The sequence below is a fragment of the Corvus cornix genome, chromosome 6 (genome assembly GCF_000738735.6).
Source record: "Corvus cornix cornix isolate S_Up_H32 chromosome 6, ASM73873v5, whole genome shotgun sequence".
Classification (NCBI taxonomy): Eukaryota; Metazoa; Chordata; class Aves; order Passeriformes; family Corvidae; genus Corvus; species Corvus cornix.
The window spans coordinates 32,710,684-32,729,766 of NC_046336.1; the positions used below are offsets into that span (position 1 = coordinate 32,710,684).

Genomic DNA, 19,083 nt, shown 5'->3' on the forward strand with positions numbered 1-19,083 from the left:
AAAGGAATCAAGAGCAGGTAATTGCTGCATGAAAATGACAGCGCTGCAATTTCCACGGACTAACACAGACTGTGGAATACCAAGAGGCAGCCGACAGTGGAGAATCAATACGTCCCAAGAGGTGGGATTATTAGGGAGAGAAAGGGGCTTGAAAGATCCATAAGTGCCTGATGAGTGACTATTTCCAAACGACTGCTGGCTGAATGAGAATTGCCTTCAGAAGGATGCCGGGCCCATTCCCAGGGTGTGCCTTCAACCTGGGGATGCTTTGGCAGGAATGGCGAAGCCTGGCATCAAAACACGGCTGTGCCATCATCCCCCACCTTCCCGAGCCCCCCTGCTGCAAAAGGGAGCTCTCCGCTTCCCTTGGTGCCCCCTGGAAGTGCCAGGTAACATCCCAACAGGGATTTTAGGGAAAGCCAACTCTGGCATTTTGGCCTCCGCACTGGCATTTCCTTCAGAAAGGCAGGAAAGAGAGGCCACAGGAGAACACATGGGGTTGTAATTCCTCTTACCCAAAGCACCTCTGCAGTCATTAACAAACCACATCTGTCAATTCCCTGCAGTCATGTTCCACCAGCACTTTTAAAATCACAATTTCCATGCTTTGCTCAACTCTTCCACACTGTAGCCACACATAAGGTCCATCCTACAGAACCACTGACATTCCCCCAAAATGATGAGTGTATTTGTTTTACACCTCTCCACAAAGCCATGAGAAGCCACCAGGATCTCCTCCAGCACTCCCAAGTGACGATGACTTCAGTTCTCAGCCCCAGGAGAGCTGATTACCCACAGCAGCCATCCCATTCCCCAGGGACAACCGAGCACCCAAGCAGCCAAGACAACATCACAGGACAACAACATCACTTTGCTTCTCCCTGATACATCAGGTGTACACCTGCCAAACTATCCTTAGGATCAGTCTCTTGGAAAACACAAATTCAGGCACCTCCAGATGAAGACTGCCCTCTGGACACGAAGAGGGAGCTCATTTTAAACAAGGATGCCTCTGGGCATTCCAGATTTCCACAGGTTTCATGCAACCAGCAAGAACAGGCTGCTGAAAATACAGCCTGGAAGCTGCTTTCAGTGGCTTGGGGGAAATTCATGTTCAGCTTAGTGCTAAGCATGTTTAAATACAAAAGTTCCTCCTGGATGAGAGCAGCCAGGAGGCTTGGGAGTCTCATTTTCCCAAGGGAGAACCAATTGCTCACAGCATATCTGGGTAGGAAAAAGGAGTGAAAACCAGAAGAGCTCTTTCCTCTCTGACTCCTGTGCAGCTCCAGCCTGTGCACAGTTATTTATTTATTTAAAGTCTTCTTTTTTTTTCAAATGTGAAAATATAGATAGGATTTTCTTTTAGGAGGAGAGAGAAGCACAAGCAAGGATGGAGTGCGGAGGAACCTAAAAGAGCAATTTTTGAAATGTCAGCAGGCAAGAGTTTGCCCAGGGACAGTTCGGATGAACCATTTCTTTCTCAAAGGAAGGTAAAATGGTGTTACACGCCTTGGTTTGCACCCTTTAGGTCATCAGGTGGACTCCACAGCAGGAAAAGGCACAAGACATGCTCTCCAAAACCTTCATCTTCTATTGATGTTTATTTTCTATTAAGAGTAAGAAGAATGAAAAGCTTTTGTGTTTAACTGGAGGAGTTATTTGCTAGTACTTGGCTTGGGTCAAAAACTAAGGATGTATTACCCTTCTTGGACAGGAGCAGAGATGGAGCTGCACGTGCAGCCCCCAGCCCAGAGAAGCTCTGGCACACCTGGCTCAGCACCAGCAGTGCCACAGCCAGCCCTTGGAGCTCCTCCAGCATCTGGAAGGATGGGGAAGCCCAGGGATAAGGGGCAGAGGAAAGGAAGAGCTGAGAAATGGCGGCAGCAAGGGAAAACTGCTTCCTCTCCGCTCCTGCCATGCTACAGAGCCTTTTGCACTACTAAATCTTGCCTCCTCCAGCATCCCACCCCTGTCTGTGATGGGAAGGTGGGTGTTGTGTCCACATACCTTTGTTGTGACTCTGAAAGCAGAAAAATCAACAAAAGGAGTCATCTAATTGAAAAACCAATTAATGAGACGTGTAAGGAAGCCCAACAGTCCCAGTAAAGCACGAGATAGGAGCTGTTACCAAAATCCTATCCCTCCCCTGACGCCTGGATAAGAGGCAGTGAATAAACGTCCAGCAGCAACAAATGTGGGATATTTCAGGTACTGCCAAGCCCACTACTCACCCATGTCCCCAAGTGCCACATCCACACATCTTGTGAATCCCTTCAGGGATGGCGACTCCAGCACTGCCCTGGGCAGCCTATTCCAGAACCTGACAACCCTTTCAGTGAAGAATTTTTTCCTAATATCCAATCTAGACACCCACTGGAGCAAAACACTGAAGTCAAAGAAAAAGTCACCTGGCTGAGGATAACCCAGAAGCGAGTGCTAAGGCTGCAGCCCAAAGTGCACACACAGCTATAAATAAAAGCTAAAATGAGCACTTTTGATATCTGGATGTGGTTCTTGTTGTCAACACATTCTGCGTACTCAGTTCAAGACTTAAGCAGGAAATTTAAACAAAAGCACCTTGTCAAAGCTGTGGTAAGGAGGAGGATTTTTTTGGAGGTGGGGGAAGAATGAAGCCTGTTAATCACCCATTGCAGCCAACCCCAAGGGGTGAAAGCAGCAACGCCAGCTTGGCACGGGTGCAGTACCCAACCCAAGTGCAGACCTGCTCCCATGCCTCAGCGGTGCCCACCTGCTCCGCCAAAAAAACCCCATTAAAATGCAACAAGCAAAAATAATGTTCCAAGAATGCATCTCCTTCAAAACAGCTGCACCCGGCAAACATTCTGTGGCCTAAGACTCAAACGCTGCTCTTCTTTGCATCCTTCAGGCTCGGTGAAGGATTTGCTGTGTGGGTTTTGTTTTGTTTATTACTTCTAATGACTTTCTCATTATCATTTCGCTGTGAAACATAAATGATGGTTATGGGAGAAATCATATTATTCGGATGGCTTTATTAAATTAGAGAGCAAATCTGTGTATATTTCTAGCTCAGGATAAATGTTTGAACTTTGAGAGGCCAAAATTCATTTTCAGACAAAGCCATTTTTGGAAGCTTTGGAATCAGCGGTTAAATTTGCCCTCAGCTGCAAGGGAGATGTATGGGGGTATTTCTCAATTTAATCCCGCCTAGTGATTTAACCAAATCCCTGCTTCTAGTTCTGCTTATGAGAAACCCGAGACTTGTGGAACATAATTGGAGAAATAAAGGGAAAATAGCACTGAAAGGAAATACAATAAAATAATAAAATCATCCTAGCTCCATGCCCCCATTCCCCTAGTCCTCACAGAGGGACTTCAACCATCTCACACATTTTCTGTGAATAAAATCACTGTCTTCACACCTTCACAACAAGAACAAGTACTTATTCCTACAGGTACTACTATAACTGAGAACACCAGCACAGCTCAACCAGGAATAGTAACATCAGCGAGCAGACCTTCCGTGCAGGTGGAAAACTGTGCCAAACATGGGACACCTGCAAGGATTAGGGATGTGCCACTTAAAATATACAAGGAGAGGTCTGGCACCTTCTCTGCATCAGGTTTCTGCAGGACCCAACTTTTGGTGACAGCAGCAGACAAGCAAGCATGACACAGACACACAGGATGAGAAAGCTGTTGCTGAACAGGCAGAAGTTTCCGTTTCCTCCTCTTTTCCATCCCTTCCTCCCAGTTCAAGGAAGGGAATAGAAGCCAAATGCATTTTCCATGCAACAAATCAAAGCCCGCTCCCCCGCCACCCCCAGCCTTTTAGAACCAATACCTGACACTGGAATAAACCTGTTAAAAAGAATAAATTCCCCCAAGCACACCCAAAAGGAGAAAGCAATAGAAAATCAAGCCTGATAAAAGATGTATTAAATGAAAGCACTTTCAGTGTGCCAACTCAAAATGTATGGCCCACAACAAGCTTGGTGAGAGAAATCCCTGCTGGAAAAACACAGTAAGGAAGAGTGGAGGGAAAATATTTGGTGTCCTCCACCATTAGGGCAGAGAATATACAACCTACAAGGAATAGGCTCTGAAGCACTGGGACAGGTCTGTAGTCTACACGATCCCAAAGACAGGGGGTCTTTGGGGACAGGCCTGACCATTTTGTGGGCGCACAGGATTGGAAGGGACACAGCAGGAATATGCCAAGCTGGAAACAAGCAAGATCTACTCTGCTAATGATTCGGCAATCAGTATCAAAGGAACTTGGGGGAAAAACAGGGAAAGGAGCAGTTTTTGAAGCAGGGACGCTCCATGGAATTGGGCATGAGCAGCTGGTACTCACAGCCTCTGGAGGATGGAAATCAGGAGTCAGTGCTGCCTCTCCACTGCCCAGAATGAAACACACCTGGCCATCCCTCCTGCACCTCGACAAGCTGCAGCTGAGCAGAAATGCTGCCGGGGCACCCCAGCAGTCCTGGACGTGCCTAACCCTCCCTGCCCTGGTGGCACATGGTGGGTGGGCAGCAGGAGCAGCTCCCTCAACTCCAGAGCCAAGGGATTCCCACCCGTTGCCCAAGGAAAAAGGAGAGGAAAAAGCAGATGTCTAAGTAAACTGAAATAAATGAACTTTAGATGTGAGAAGAATGAGTTAATTAAAACCTTGTCTCAGACTGTCTGGGAGCTCCAGGCAACCACCACGTGTCAGCACTACCGCTTCCTCTCCAAGGACTCCCACTGGATCACTAAAATCCCCCAAAACACTCAAGAGCATGTTTCTCTTCCTTCCCTGTAAGTGAGGTCCTTTGGTCCTTGCAGGCAGATTTATTTCCATGAAAGCCATGCAGCTCCTCTCTTTCCTTCCTGCTCCTCCTCCTCACCCCCTGCCAGGGCGCCTGGCAGCTCTCTGGGTTTCTGACACCAACCAGTCCCACTAAGGCCATGACACCACCTGTGCCTACAAATGGGAGGAAAATCCTTGTGAATCCTCCCCACAGCCCTGATGCAGAAGGACCTAAACCAGGAGACCTCTCTGCATCAAGGCTGACACCCACCAGCCCACTTCCTGGCATCTCCCATCCTCCTGGATGGAGAGGGGAGAGCTCACATTCCCGAGCTTACACAAAAACACTGGATATGACAAGCGCTTACCTTCCCCACAAATGCTTTAAGACAACTCTTGAGCTGAGACTGAAGGGAGGCAAAAAACCCTGCAATCCCATCAGCTCTGACAACCCTTTTTAACTCTGTACATGTCCGGTTGTGTCGTATTTCTAAACCCACAGCCAGGCAGATGTTTCAGAGGCTCAGATGGAAGCCATGGATATGTCTGGAAGCACACAAAGCGAGGGATGGGGTCTGAAACCAGCTTCCCAGTGCCTGTCCAGAGCCTGCACTGAGTAAAAGGCTGAGTTGCAGCAGACAGCAAGGAGCAACACCATGTTTCACACACCACCTGCACCTCGGAATGGGGCTGCAACACCAAACACAGTGATGAAGAACTGATGTGACACTCTTTTAGCAAACTCCTGTGTCTGGGAATGGCACCCTACTTCTTACAACAAAAGGATAGAAATCCTATAAACACATTTATCCTTTGCAAAACAGCTCAACACCAAATCGATGGCAATAACCTGCATCCTTTGCCCATGAGAAGCTGGTGGAGCACCTGCTTCAAGCACAAGGAGGGCTCCATGTTCCAGTCCCCCTCTCCCCCAGTGTTGCCACCCCCTTCATTCCTGGCCACACCATTTTCCAGAAGCAAGAGCATCCCATGGGATCCAACACCCCACCAAATGGATGGGGAGGCAGATTGAAAAAGAGAAGAGCAACTTTTGCCAATCGTCTTTTTCCAAACTCATAGAAAGGGAGACAGGAAAGAGCCAAGCCTCATTGGGAGGCAAAGCCCTCAAAAGTTAAATGTATCATGAAAAATAAAAGTTCTGTCACTGCTTAAAAAGGTTTTTGACAGGTCTTCATTCGTAACCCACAAACAAATGCAGTCTCTCATGCTCCATAGACTCTAATATCACTTCAGAGCAGAACCTGAACCCAACTCTCCGTTGAAAAGCTGGAGAAGCAACCACATTAAAATAGCTCTCTTCACTGCCTTTGGGCACACCAGAAATCTTTCATTTCAGGAGCTGCACCTAAAGTGCCTGGGAGCACAGCCTGAGCAGGCAGAAACTGCAGCTCAGAATCATTTCAATGGCTTTGGGTGGGCCAGTCGCAGTTAAGTCAAGCCTAACAAACAAGGCGTTATTATACAAGACAGAAAGAAAAAGTGCTTTGCCCTATTTAAGCAAGTTTCAGAAATCCCTTTCAATGTCTGAGTTGATGAGAGAAACTGGTCATAACCCTACAATTCAGTCCATGTGGCTGTTGTGTGTTGCCTGGGAAAAGGGGGCAGAAGGTAAATGGAAGAGTCATCAGCCCACAGTGGGGTTAGGGATGGAGGAGAGAAATAAGAACACAGATCACCTAGAAAGACAGAGGCAGTGGAACAGCCTGCCCACAGCAGCTGTGGCTGCCCCATCCCTGGAAGCGTCCAAGGCCAGGTTGGATGGGACTTGGAGCCACCTGGGATAGTGGGAGGTGTCCCTGCCCAGGGCAGGGGATTGGAACAAGACGAGCTTTAAGGTCCCTTCCAGTCCAAACTATGAACATGTCCACTGGCCACAGCCTCCGCTCTCAATCTGAAACCTCAAAACCAGCTCCATGAGCACTGAGAAGCAGTCCCCGGCTGCCTGCTCCACATCCCACCATTCCTCCTTACTCATTCATTTCAAAGGTTGGTCAGCACACCTACTTGCCCAGAGCATCCCTTGTAAGACATTTACAAAGACAGGTGAGTCTAGAATTCCATATTTCATCTGGACGGTGTGAGCAGAGCATTTTTACCCCTTAATTTTGTGCTAATTTTGCCTCCTTGCTTTCTTTCTGCAGAGTTCCCAAGATTTTGTGTCAGCTACTAACTCATCCCTCATCCCGAGGGCTACAGAGCCCAGGTTTGTCACCAGCCAGAGGAATCCTCTAGAAAGAAAACCTGCAGGAGAGAGATAAGCAGCATCTCCTCCACTCATCGGAATTCAGGGAAAATACCAAAACAAATATTAATGAGAGGCACTTAACTGTGCCTGTTCAGCAATCAATAATACATGACAGGGTACACAACTGGGCTGAGCATCCCACACCATTGTTGTGCTGGGGTCCGAACTGGAGGGGTCTTCTCTAATCCCCTACTTGGGGCTGCACCAGCAGCTCTCCAAGCCCCTGTCCCTTCCACAAACTCCCAGGACTAGAGAGACAAGGGACAGTGACTAAAACCTCACTTTTGTGTTTAAAGATTACATCCACCCTGACTAGCCACGCTCCTCTTTTTGTTAAGTTTTTTATTAATCTACTTCTTCTGATTATTCCAAAATATGACCCATTTGGCCATCCCAGTGAGTGCTCTGGAGCATCTCTCTGTGTGTGGGTGGCATTTTCCTAATGGGCATCACAAGCAGAAAGCACGGAGCTGCTTGGTGGAGCTCTGAGTGGTGAAGGGGGACAGCTAGAGGATGTGACCACAGAAGGACACAGGGCACCTGAGCTGCAGGGACGCACTCAGAGTGGGCCAGTACCTGCAAGGAAGGAGACTGCAACTCAGGAACCTCTCTACCTTTCTGTAAAATAGAAAAACCTGCATCTTCATCTATCACTAGTGTGGCTTCTCCTCTGCAACACCCCTTTAACGCCCACCTCCTGCTCAGAGGGTGCACCCCAGCTCCCACTCTTCCAGCAGGATTCCAGGCTGGCATTCGAGGACGCCTGAGCGGGTCCCGCTGCGCGGGCTGCGGGAGGAGAATGGCTTTCAGCTCAATTACCCTTCAACATTCCAATTCCATAACGCTCCGGTGAGGCTTTTTAAGCCGATCCCCCCCAAATAAAGCCTGCCTGCTGAAGCCCAGCCTCAAGCTCAAACGTGCAGAAGGGAGGTGAGGCTCCGCTCCCCTGTCCCTGCTGCCTGCCTTTCCCAAAGATCTCCTTGAGGTTGCTTCTCCTCTCCTCACCAGCTACCATTTATGTGGCTCCTCCTTGCTCTTCTTCCAGCCTCTGCTTGCCACTCCCAAGCCCAAAACATATGGGGATCAGGCTCCTTGGTGTTAGGTGCAAGCATCTGGGCCACCAAACACCCCATCCACCCCACAGACATGGGCCAGCAAAGTGCAGACACTCTTTTTCAGAGGTGCCATCGTAAGAAAAGAAGGTGGTGAAGCACTCACCGCTTTGTACAACCGGGTGAGAAATAGGTTTGCTGCCTGCTGGAGGAGAGCTGACCTCCTCCCGACATCGGGCAGATCAATGGTGACGTGTGAGCGCACAGCGAGACATCGAGGTGGTAACAAGGGACAGATGATGGAGCACACGCTCTGGAGGTACAACCTTGCTGGGAAAACTGCCCTTCAGACAGGGCAGGTCTTGTGTTCGAGGCCCTCAGAAAGGAGGCGGCCAAGGGAAAGCCTTGCAGTGAAGCCCTGTGACATGGTGGGACACCAGGCTGGTGGTGATCCCTATCACTGGAGGAGGATCCAGGCTTCCAGCATTCTCCCAGCCCTCCTCCTGAAGCTCAGGCAGTCCTCAGGCCCCAGCAGGACCTTGCAGGTGCGCTCAGAGGCAATGCCACGACTGTGTCCCACAGGGCAGAGATCCCCACCTGCACAACTCCTGGCCTTTCTCCCCGACACCCGTTTCCCTGATGACTGCAAGGACTGGGGCGATTTGCAGTGCCACAATCCTCGTGGGGCTCACACCAGCAGGCACAGCCTCTTTGCAGAATTTCTTTCCCCACAGGCATGAGTTATACACAGGAAAACAAAACATCCACATGTCCTGCTATTTCCCCAACCAGCCAAAAACCCCTCGATGTTACACAGGCCATCAGCTGTTCACTGCAGTGGAACAACACTGTGCTTTAACCCTCTCAGCCCCCCTAAGGCAAGGCATGGGCAGCAGATCCTGGGGCGTTTTCTCCTGGGAGGCTGAGGAATCTGCAGACACACATCTGGCTGTGCATTTCCACCACATTTAATAAAGTGATTTTCCAAGCACTGGCACAGTAGCTCCTGACCCAGGTAGATTTGGGGTCATCCAAATCACATAGGCAGTAAAAATTATTCCCCTTTCAGTGTGTTCATCCAACTCTGGTTATGGGATGGAGCATGGGTACATCCCTCTTTTTCCACAGGTCGGAAAACCAGGCTCTCAACTTACCTCTAAATAAAGATTTACTAACTAGGGAAAGATCATCTTCCTCATGGTAATGAACAGAGAAGTGCTAAGAAAGCATCCCCTGACGAGCATACCAGCCTATCAGTTACAAACTCCTGTTTTCCTTCTGAAGCACCAGTTTGAAGGTAGTGTTGGTGGCCATCCCGGCACATCCAGCCGGACTCCAGGTCAGGAGGTGCCTCCAAACATGTGTGAGTGACTGAGATTAATCACACACAGGCTGGGCAAGAGGTGGCTGACTTCACCAATACCTCCTCTTCTCCCTTCACTCCTTCCCATTACCCTTTCCGGTTTAGAATTGCAGGACAAGCCTAAGGAAGCAACATATCACCACAATGAAAGGCAAGGCAAGGTTTGAAAAACAAGGCAGTTGTTGGTATAACCATTCAGCTGAGCCCAGAGATGTGGCCAAACCCAGCACACAGCTCAATTTCCTGGAAAAAGAGGGACAAGCAACCATCAACCTACACAATGTGACAGCCGTGACCACCTCTCCTTTTTCACCCACACTGGGTTTGCATCCTGTCTCAGAAAAACAAATAAATGTTTTACAAATCTCCCATAAAGCAAATCCCCAAAACTAAAACCTCCCCATTTTTTTCTCCTTGAACCAAAATTGCCTTGAACCCTCTATGCACTCTCCCTGCTCTCTCCATTATTTGTGCTGACAAAATAAATCAACCACATTTTAAGTTCCCACAGCAATTAACGGTTGAAATTAAGTAATGGCTGCCTAATTCTGATTGAAACTTCTACTTAGATCAAAATCCCTCCATTTGTAATGAAAATAGTTTGAAAGTGATACAAACAGTTTAGTTCACACATAAATATTTTAAAAACTTATAGAGAGACTGATTTAGTCTATTATTTTACCACGAAGTTTGACCAGCAGTAGAAAGCTTATTATACATGACTGTCACTGACACATTACAAACTAATAAAACACAAAATGCAATTCTCAAGAAGAAATTGGAATGAATCTATTGCAAGAGCGATTTTTATGGTTCTTTTGAAATGCATTTCTCCCCAGCTTTGCTGTCAAAATGGCAACATTTTCCCTAAATATTTCCATCTTAATTAAAAATGGTGTTTTTATTGAAAAAAGTGCCTCTTGTGCCAGCTGCAGCTTCACATTCCCGTGCTGCACAGAGTGAGGATGCTAATGTGCACCCACCTCATAGATCTGCTGCTGATCTTGGTTACTGCAGGTGGAAAAGAGCCTGGACCCCAAAATTCCTGCGTCCCTCACACAGCGCCTTTCAGCACAACCTTAATCATCCCTTAATTTAGGTGCTGTGACTGAAAAAGAAGCCTAAACCAACAAACTGCATGATTTAATGGGTAAAAAACATTAAATATACTTTCAGTGATGGGTTTTTTGCTTCCTGGCATGGAGCAGTTGCCACTCAGACGGCGCCTTCACTGCCTGAACAAGTTAAAAACCATTCCTACATCCAGGCACGGTCCTGCTGCCAACTCCAAAGGTGAAGTACAGAGAGGGAGGTAAACAAAACAGGGATGTGAGGGGAGAGAATGCAGCTTTTGCTGGCTGGCATGAGATAATAAGTTACAACCCAGGCTTCTGGGAGAAGATGGTGACCAGAGGAAAGGGAGATAAAACAAAACTAATTGCCAGCAGGTCACATTCATTCCCTCCTCACTCCTCTGTTCCCGGCAGCACAGAGCCCTTCCTCCTGCCAGGGACAGGGAAGAGACCTTGAAGCCATCTGCTACACAGATGTGTAAGTGTAATTACACTGAAAGGGCTGGGCTGGAACGTCCCCTGGAAAAGAGACCTTCCAGCCCAGGCCTAAGCTGCTCCTGCAGCAGGAAGTGCAGTGGGACCACAAACCACTCTTTCTGCTCCAGAGGAACATGCGTGGTCTCAGCAACTCACTGCCAGCAGGATCCTGAGGAGCCACCATCGCTTGGCAGTAGCCATTCTAAGCTCAGACATTGTCCTGACCTCCAGGATGACACTGAGACAGACCCATCAGAGCTATGAAATCAGCAGATACGTGCCCTCAGCACCCATGCGAAGGAGCTTGGGGAGTGAGGATGTTTTCCTTGTTCCCCTTTCTTCCACAAGGAATGATTACTGATTTCTCCAAGTTACCTTGCCCCCCTTTGCCTGTGTTCTCCTCACTCAGAATGTTGCTGTACACTTTCCCTTCCTCAAGATAATTTCCTAATTTCCCAGCATGACAGCTCCTCCACAGAGGCACTGAATTACTTGCTGCCCCACACAGGCTTCCCTTTCCTCTCAAAATCTGCTGTTTTCCCCCCTTTCTGCTTTTCCCCATCCCCCATGTCCTGCCCAGCACTACACTGGCCAGAACAGGACGACTATTTCTGCTTTTCAGGCTGCCCCCTGCTTTGCTGCAGTACCCTTCCAGAAAGAGCCCAAGTTTTGCCTGGTGGAAATGACTGTTATCTCCAGGACACTTTACACATTACTTCCACGCCATTTGGAGTTTTCCGCCCCAGTAGTTTCTGTTGCATCTCTCATTTCACTCCTCAGTCACGTGTATTAAAGGACCAGGGTCTCCTGTTCACTGGTGAATCCAGACAAGGGACAATGGATGCTTTCTTTCTCCTAGGACATCACTCGAGCCCCTCTGATGTCACAGCAAACACATCAGCAGTAACAACAAAAACTTGCACCCAGATGACCTTCAGAGGGAATGATGCTTGAGGTCTGAGCACCTACTTGGTCACAGCTTCAAAGAAAAAAGTTGTTTAAAATGAGGGTGGGCAGGCACAGAGTGCCCAGAGAAGCTGTGGCTGTCCCATCCCTGGCAGTGTTCCAGGCCAGGTTGGACAGAGCTTGGAGCAACCTGGTCTAGTGGAAGGTGTCCCTGCCCATGGCAGAGGGATGGACTAAATGACCTTTAAATATCCCTTCCAACACAAACCATTCTAGGATTCTGACATCTACAACATCAGCTGTGCAAACCCTTCAGCCCCAACCCCGTGTTTTATTCTATGCACTGCAGTCTGTTTTAAGTGCTTTTCTCCAGTCATGGTGGAAAAAAGCAGGGAGAAGATGACAGCTGGTGCCTGCTGTGCTTCCAAGCTCTTGCCTGAAGACACTGCTAGCATCCCAAAGCCAGAAGGAAAGCCCAAGACAGGGCCTGCACTTCCTGGCCCATTTATGTTTTGCTTGTACGTGGGAAGCAACAATAAACACCATTAGAACTGAGGGTGTCCAGGAAGTTTGGGAGGTGTTTCACCCACTGCAGATTATCACCAAATACCTGTGCAACAGAGACTCTCTTGCTACAGCAAAAACCAGTCATATCCCCACTTCCTATTTCTCCAACAGGCACTGGAGGTGAGAGATCACCAGCACTGGGCATGCCAATGGGATGCCAGGTTGGAGGAGAGATGGAAGTGCTTGATCAACCCAGGAACGAGAACCAGCTTTTCTGTCCAACAGTGCTTAATGAACACAGCTTCAATAACTCACTACGTCACTTGCTGCCTTTCCAGGAAGTTTCAAAAACAACAAAACACAAGAAATAAATAATTTTTTTAAACTGCATCCAATTCGCTGAGGAGAAGTTCAAGAAGACACTTGCAAATTTTGCACGCTCAAAGTGGCAGAAGGAAGGGAAGGCTGGATTTGGGGGATAATTTATTCACTGTAAATTATTTGTTCAGTTCTAAACTCCACATGGAAACACAGGGATAAGGAGAGAAGGAAAACAATGAGTGAAAGGAAAAAGAAAAAAGCAATGAGGAAGGAAAGCAGCCAGCAATGATTATAGAACATTTTTGTAATGTGGTAGGAACATCTTCCTTATCAGCTCTGTTATCATCACTTCCCATGTAAAGGCTCTTTATTTAAAGGAGGGGAGGAAAAAAAGCCCCAGAAGGTGTCTGGGAGCGTGCAAGGGAATAGCTAATGCAGCTGAGGGGGAGCTCAGCTCGTGGCAGCTGCTTTGTATGCGCAGCATCAGGCCTCGAGCCATGGCAATAGAATTATACGAGCCCCTGAAGACTCCCCGGCAGGATGGCAGGGAAACTGATGTAATTACTGACATTATTACCCTTAAAGCAAAATAATAATTTTAATTACAGCAAGGGCTTTTGGGCCTTTCTCTGCTCCTCCCTGCCCCTGCTCACTGTGTAGCACAGTCTGGTTCCAGGCTGTGCAATGGGACAGGGCAGCAACGCTACCCTCCTTCCTCTTCCCCTTCCCTGCCAAATACCTTTCTGCACAATTAAGAAAAAGACATCATAAAAGCCACAATTTCAGCTACCCCCCCATACTAAGGATGGAAATGGTGTCCAGCAGCTTGTGAAGGCTCAATCCCAAAGGCTGCTCCCGGAGCAGAAGGGACTGCTGCTGATGGCGAGTGCCTGCCTGCCTCCCAATTAAAATAAATTGGCATATCAGGGGTAAGCTCAGGAGATAAGACACCTGCAAGCTGGACTGTGGTTGCTTCAACACTGCTGCGTGCAGACCAGAAACTTTCCTTTCCATGTTTAAACTCCTTTCCCACAGCCCTGCCTCTTTACTGGTGCTTGCTTGAATTCAGGACGAGATGAGCACATTCCCAAGGCAGAGGGTTTTGGTTACAAATCTGAGAGCAGAACTCTTTATAAGTCCTGTGTCCTTGTGAAGTTACAGGTACTTTTCTTGTGGTGCAGCTGTGATTTCATGAATGACTGAGGTGCTGCATTGCAATCTCTGGCCCAGTACCGAGCATTTTGCTGGAAGATCATAGAATCATGGAATGGTTTGGGTTGAAAGGTCCATTAAAGACCATCTAGTTCCAACCCCCTGCCACTGACACCTTCCACTAGACCAGGTTGCACTTCCAACCCTGCCCCTGAACACTTCCAGGGATGAGGGGGTGTAACCTCAAGATATAACACATATCACTTCATAAATCACTTGGTGTGTTATAAATATAACAGAAGGAATGAGGCGGGGAGAGCACAAAAGGAGAGAAAACTCCAGTGGAAACCATCAGCAAAGAAACCAACAATTAAATGACCTTTCTGAGAGCGTGGCAGAACTGCTGATGCTCCAAGGCCAAGAGAAGGCCACAGATGGTTTGAACTTGATCAGCAAGCTCAGGATATTGAGGGCTTATAGGGGAAAACAGCTTTTCCCAAGGAGGTACTAGACTTGAAGTTTGTTCACTTCATAGTATAGCTTAGGTTGGAAAAGCCCTCTAGGATCACTGAGTTCAACCATTCTCCCAGCATTGCCAGGGCCACCACTGAACCACGTCCCCAAGTGCCCATTCTCTCCAGGGATGGTGACTCCACCACTGCCCCCAGAGTTGAAGGCAAACAGAAAGCTGTGTGGAAGCCCCAGAAGGGCTCCTGCTTGGAACTGGGACAGAACACCCAGCAGGCACCCCGGGGGAACACTCCACCCTGACCTCACCATCACACCAGGTACCACAAAACCACAAAGAGGGGCTTGGCTCCTCTCCACTTGCTTACTTCACCTAAAAGCATTGAACCATGACAATCCAACAACTCTGAGTTCCCTACGGATCCAGCCAAACAGAAAAAAGGTCAGATAAAGCAGATTGGACTTGTCAGAAACTGAGGCATGGCCACAAGAGCCTGCCACAGGCTTGGCAATAGATTTCTCCTTGTTTAAAAGCCAAAACCCTGAGATTCCCAGAAAAGTGGTACCCTGGGGTTGGGTGAGGGGGGTAAAAAAGAGGCTGTGAGCAGGAGATGAAGTGCAAGGGATGCATCCAAGAGGAGAACAAACCCTGAAGGTCAGAGTAGCAAGCACACGAGCAGCTAACTAATGTACTACAGCAGCACCACGGGGCACAGCCACGGGCATGCACATCTTCGCAAACTGGAAAGCCATAAAAGTCTATTACGGCAAATCAAACAGCAGCCAGCATGACAGCCATTAGCCTGAAATGAATACACGGGAACTTAATGAGCTCTGTCGGGGCCAGCTTGGTGAATTAAGTTGCCAATTCTAGCAGGATTCCCCTTTTCTTTGCAGAATTGAGAGCGCCTGCCCCGCCTCGTTGCTTTTTGACAAGCAAAGCACGGGGTGCCCTTGCCCAGACGGGACGGACGATTACGCTGGAGCAACATCCCTCTCCCGGCACGGGGCCCCCTGCAGCTATTCCAGGGATGAGATTAACACACAGCGAGCACAGAGGACCAGTGCCACTCCAGCAGCCCCCGGTCAGGGCATTCAGAGCTGCTGTGGTGCATCTTCTCCCTCCCTTCCCACATCAGAGAGGGAACACAGTCCACAGCCCATGCCCAAATAAATTCCCATTCTCACACCAAGCAGACCGCGTATAACACCAGGATGGGTATTTAGAGGCAGTATTGTTTTTAAAGGTCAGTTTACTTCATGTTCCATTTATTTATGCACACTCTTCTTTTGACTTTCCAAGTGCCACACAATAGCAGCGAGGTTTAAATAGCCCTTCGGTTGCTGCTCCATTAGCTACGACAACTGCAAATCCATACATCCATTTATCTCAAAATTAAAAAGAGAAAAACCCTCATTAGCTGCCAAATCTGCACAGAGCCAGTCTATTGAAAACCACACTAGCCTCTTCTCTTTCTCCAAGCTCCAGCCCCTCTTCATTCATTATCCACAGGCCCTTTGATTTGTGCTGGGTGCTCTTTGAGGTGGATTTTGGTACCTGTGCCCTCGCTGCTCACCCTCAAGCTGTCTGGAGCATGGGGTGACCCGACATCCCTCACCACGGCTGGTTCCCCAGCCTCAGCAGCTCCCCACGTGTCCCCTGCCACATTTCCATGCCACATCACCTCCAGCTTTGAGTACTCATGAACAAGCAACAGGGAAAACCTGTGGCTCAGCACAGGTCTCAAAGCCAAGTGCACATCTCCTCCTTGAGAGCCGTGCCACCACGCACAGAAAATGTCTATTGCTGACATCTCCAACGCGCTGTAGCCCTTGGAGGGTCCTCTTTAGGTGGTGAGACCCCATCCCCTGCTGTCACAGTGCCTGGCAAAGCAAGGCTCTCTCTTCCCTGGCAAAAGAACAGGAGGGCCTTCAGGATGCTGGCAGAGCAACACGTTTGTGCCTCATTACCTCTGATCAGTGCCCTTGGTTAAAGATCATGGATAGAAACTGGAAGCTGGCACACGCTGCCTTATAATTAGATTAGGCCAACCTCCAGAAGAGCACAGATCCGAAGGCCAAGTGCTCAGTGGCTGCACCGGGGAAACACCGGGCTTGCTGCACCCCAAACCACCAGGCAGTCCTGGAAATCCTTCCCAGCAGAACCGAATCTCACATGCAAAACACTGTGATATGGCACAGAGGGGCTCTAAGGTTCAGCCTCTTCTTCTTTTAAATACTTTTTTGTCCAGATCACCTGCCTGCAGTTCCCCTTCCTCAGCCAGACCTAATTTTCTACATATGAGGGCATGGAGTAATCGGATACAGGGGAATGGGTTTCAACTGCAAGAGAGGAGGCTTAAATGAGGTATTAGGAAGAAATTCTTCCCTGTGAGGGTGGTGAGGCCCTGGCAGAGGCTGCCCAGAGAAGCTATGGCCGCTCCATCCCTGGAAGTGTTCAAAGCCGGTTTGGACAGGGCTTGGAGCAACCAGTGGAAGGTGTCCCTGCCATGGCAGGAGCTGAACTAGTGGAGCTTTTAAGGTCCTTTCCAGCCCAAACCATTCTGTGACTGTAAGGTTCTATGATTCCAAACCAGGACCCCAAGCTGGGCACAGGTTAATATTGGAAATGGGGAAGACCACTTTGCAAATTGGCTCTCAGGACAGAAGCCATCAGCAAGAAGAGATGTGGCACAGATACTCCAGGTACATAAAAAACTGTTACTTAACAGTCCCGATTCCCAGGGGAGTCATGGAAACCCATTTCCATCTCTTCACATGAAGGGCAGATAATAGCAAAACCAGAGGTAAATCTGAGGGCAGGGGAGAGGAGACTGTTCTCCTCCCATCCCACTGCCATTGCTTTTGCTTTACAGACCTCTGCAGGCAGAGCATGACTGGGAGCAGCAGCAGCAAGGCACGACAGCCACCCGCCAGCTCCAGAGTCCTGAGCAGAAGGCAGGAGCACCTCGTGTGGGTTTTGCTACCACTCATGCTCTCAAGAGCAGCAGAAGTGCCTCTGACCCAGTGTCATTCTCACAGGGAGGTTTCAGATGACTTGGTGCAAAGATGAGACTCCAACTCCCCACTCGTACATCACAAGCAGCTGTAATGAAGAAACCTCATCCTCGCAGCAGAGGGACTGGAAGGGATCAAAGCCCAGCACGGCAGGCAGCAGCAGCAGGAATATTAAATACACCCTGGTAACACAATCGTTTGCACCTCTCAGTTACCAAAGCTGCTTCATTTCACACACACAGTGCACAGGACCTCACCCACACCCCAAGGAACAGTCTGGGAAAAACTGCTCTGCCCTGGCACTGTGGTGCAAGAGGAAGAGGTTTCCTCCACTAGAAGATGTCAAATGCCCTACTGACTCCCTGTTTCAAATTAAATACCCTGACCTCCTCCTCCTGGCACCAGAAGCCACAGCTTTAATGCCTAAATTCACATCAGACCTGTAAATTCCTGGCCAAGTCAGGCTGCAGGTGCAGAAGCTCTCCCTGACGGATGAGTAGATGTCACCTCCCTTGCAGTGGCCAGCACAGAGAGCAGCAGAAGGTTGTGGAAACTCTGTCCTTGGGGATATTCAACACTTGGCTGGATAAAGCCCTAAGCAACCTGATCTAACATGAAAATTCTCGCTGGATAAGTGGGAGCTTGAGCCACATGAACTCCTGGGGTCCTTTCCCACCTATTCTATTCCAGGGACATCACGGGACAAGTCCTGCTAGGGAGCTGTTAAAGGAAATCACCAGCCAGGGCAGAAGCCTTTGCTGGAATTCAGGCATTTAGAGAAATATTTGGTCCTGCCTCAGGTCAGCACTGTGACAAGAGCTGCACATCCCCCCAGCTCCAAGGAAGAGAACAAGACACAGACTCTCATCTACGCTCATTTGCAAACTTCCCATTTGTCATGGGAAAGATGCCACCAAAGCTCCACATCTCCTCTTCCTCCTCCTTCCCCCAACACCCAAAACACTTAGCTTCTGCTGATTTTCAGGCAGTAGCTTCCAGAATTCTCATCCTCCTGCAACCTCATGAGGGTCCAGGGCAGGAGGACAACCCCTGTACACCAGTGGCCAGCTCTGTGGTGGCAACCAGAGAGCACAAATGGCCACCGAGGGAAGAGCCAGAAGCCAGGCAGAGATGATCCCTACCTCTGGGATGCGGACACTGTAGGGCTGGTTGTGGAACTGTGGGGCATTGTCGTTCACGTCTCCGACTTGGATGTTGACTGTCCCTTTGATCACCTGTGGGCCCAAGGACAACAGCAGGGTGTCAGCTTTATGTGTGGATTTAGAGCCTAAAGCCAGATTGTGGCCGTGGTTTTGGGCTTTGGGCCAAGGGGTGACCCCTCTCCCCTGGTGCAGAAGGGCCCGCAGTGACCCACACCCCCTGCTCCCCTCAGTCCGTGCCACAGACCATGAAATGAGAAGTCACACTCACCCCTTGGCTGTCACTGACAGAAAATTCAACCGTGAATTCTGACTTAGTCTGAAAGGGAAAGAGAAGAAAAAAACCTATAATTAAAGATACTGTAGTGTTTATCTGCAGATGGCAGGCTGGGGATTTTTAGCCAATGTTATTACACGCAAAATGCTTTCAGGACCTTCCAGAAGAGGAGAGCTGCTTGAGTGCCATTACCTACACCGGGCAGAAAATGCTGGGGAATCTGAATTCCAGCAGGGCTCCCATGTATTCCACAGGCACAGGAGATGTCC

General features: G+C 48.9%; 1 protein-coding gene across 11 annotated transcripts in view; it reads right to left on the minus strand.

Annotated features, from left to right (window-relative positions):
• The window catches only part of CDH23 (cadherin related 23), a 181,927-nt gene that overhangs the window by 120,385 nt on the left and 42,459 nt on the right, over positions 1-19,083 (minus strand). For all 11 annotated transcript variants that reach the window (XM_019286531.3, XM_019286532.3, XM_019286530.3 and 8 more), the window contains 2 exons: positions 18,809-18,856; positions 18,520-18,612 (listed from right to left, as the gene is read on the minus strand). In XM_019286531.3, the coding sequence (XP_019142076.3) occupies positions 18,520-18,612; positions 18,809-18,856 (141 nt within the window). The remainder of the gene's footprint in view (positions 1-18,519; positions 18,613-18,808; positions 18,857-19,083) is intronic.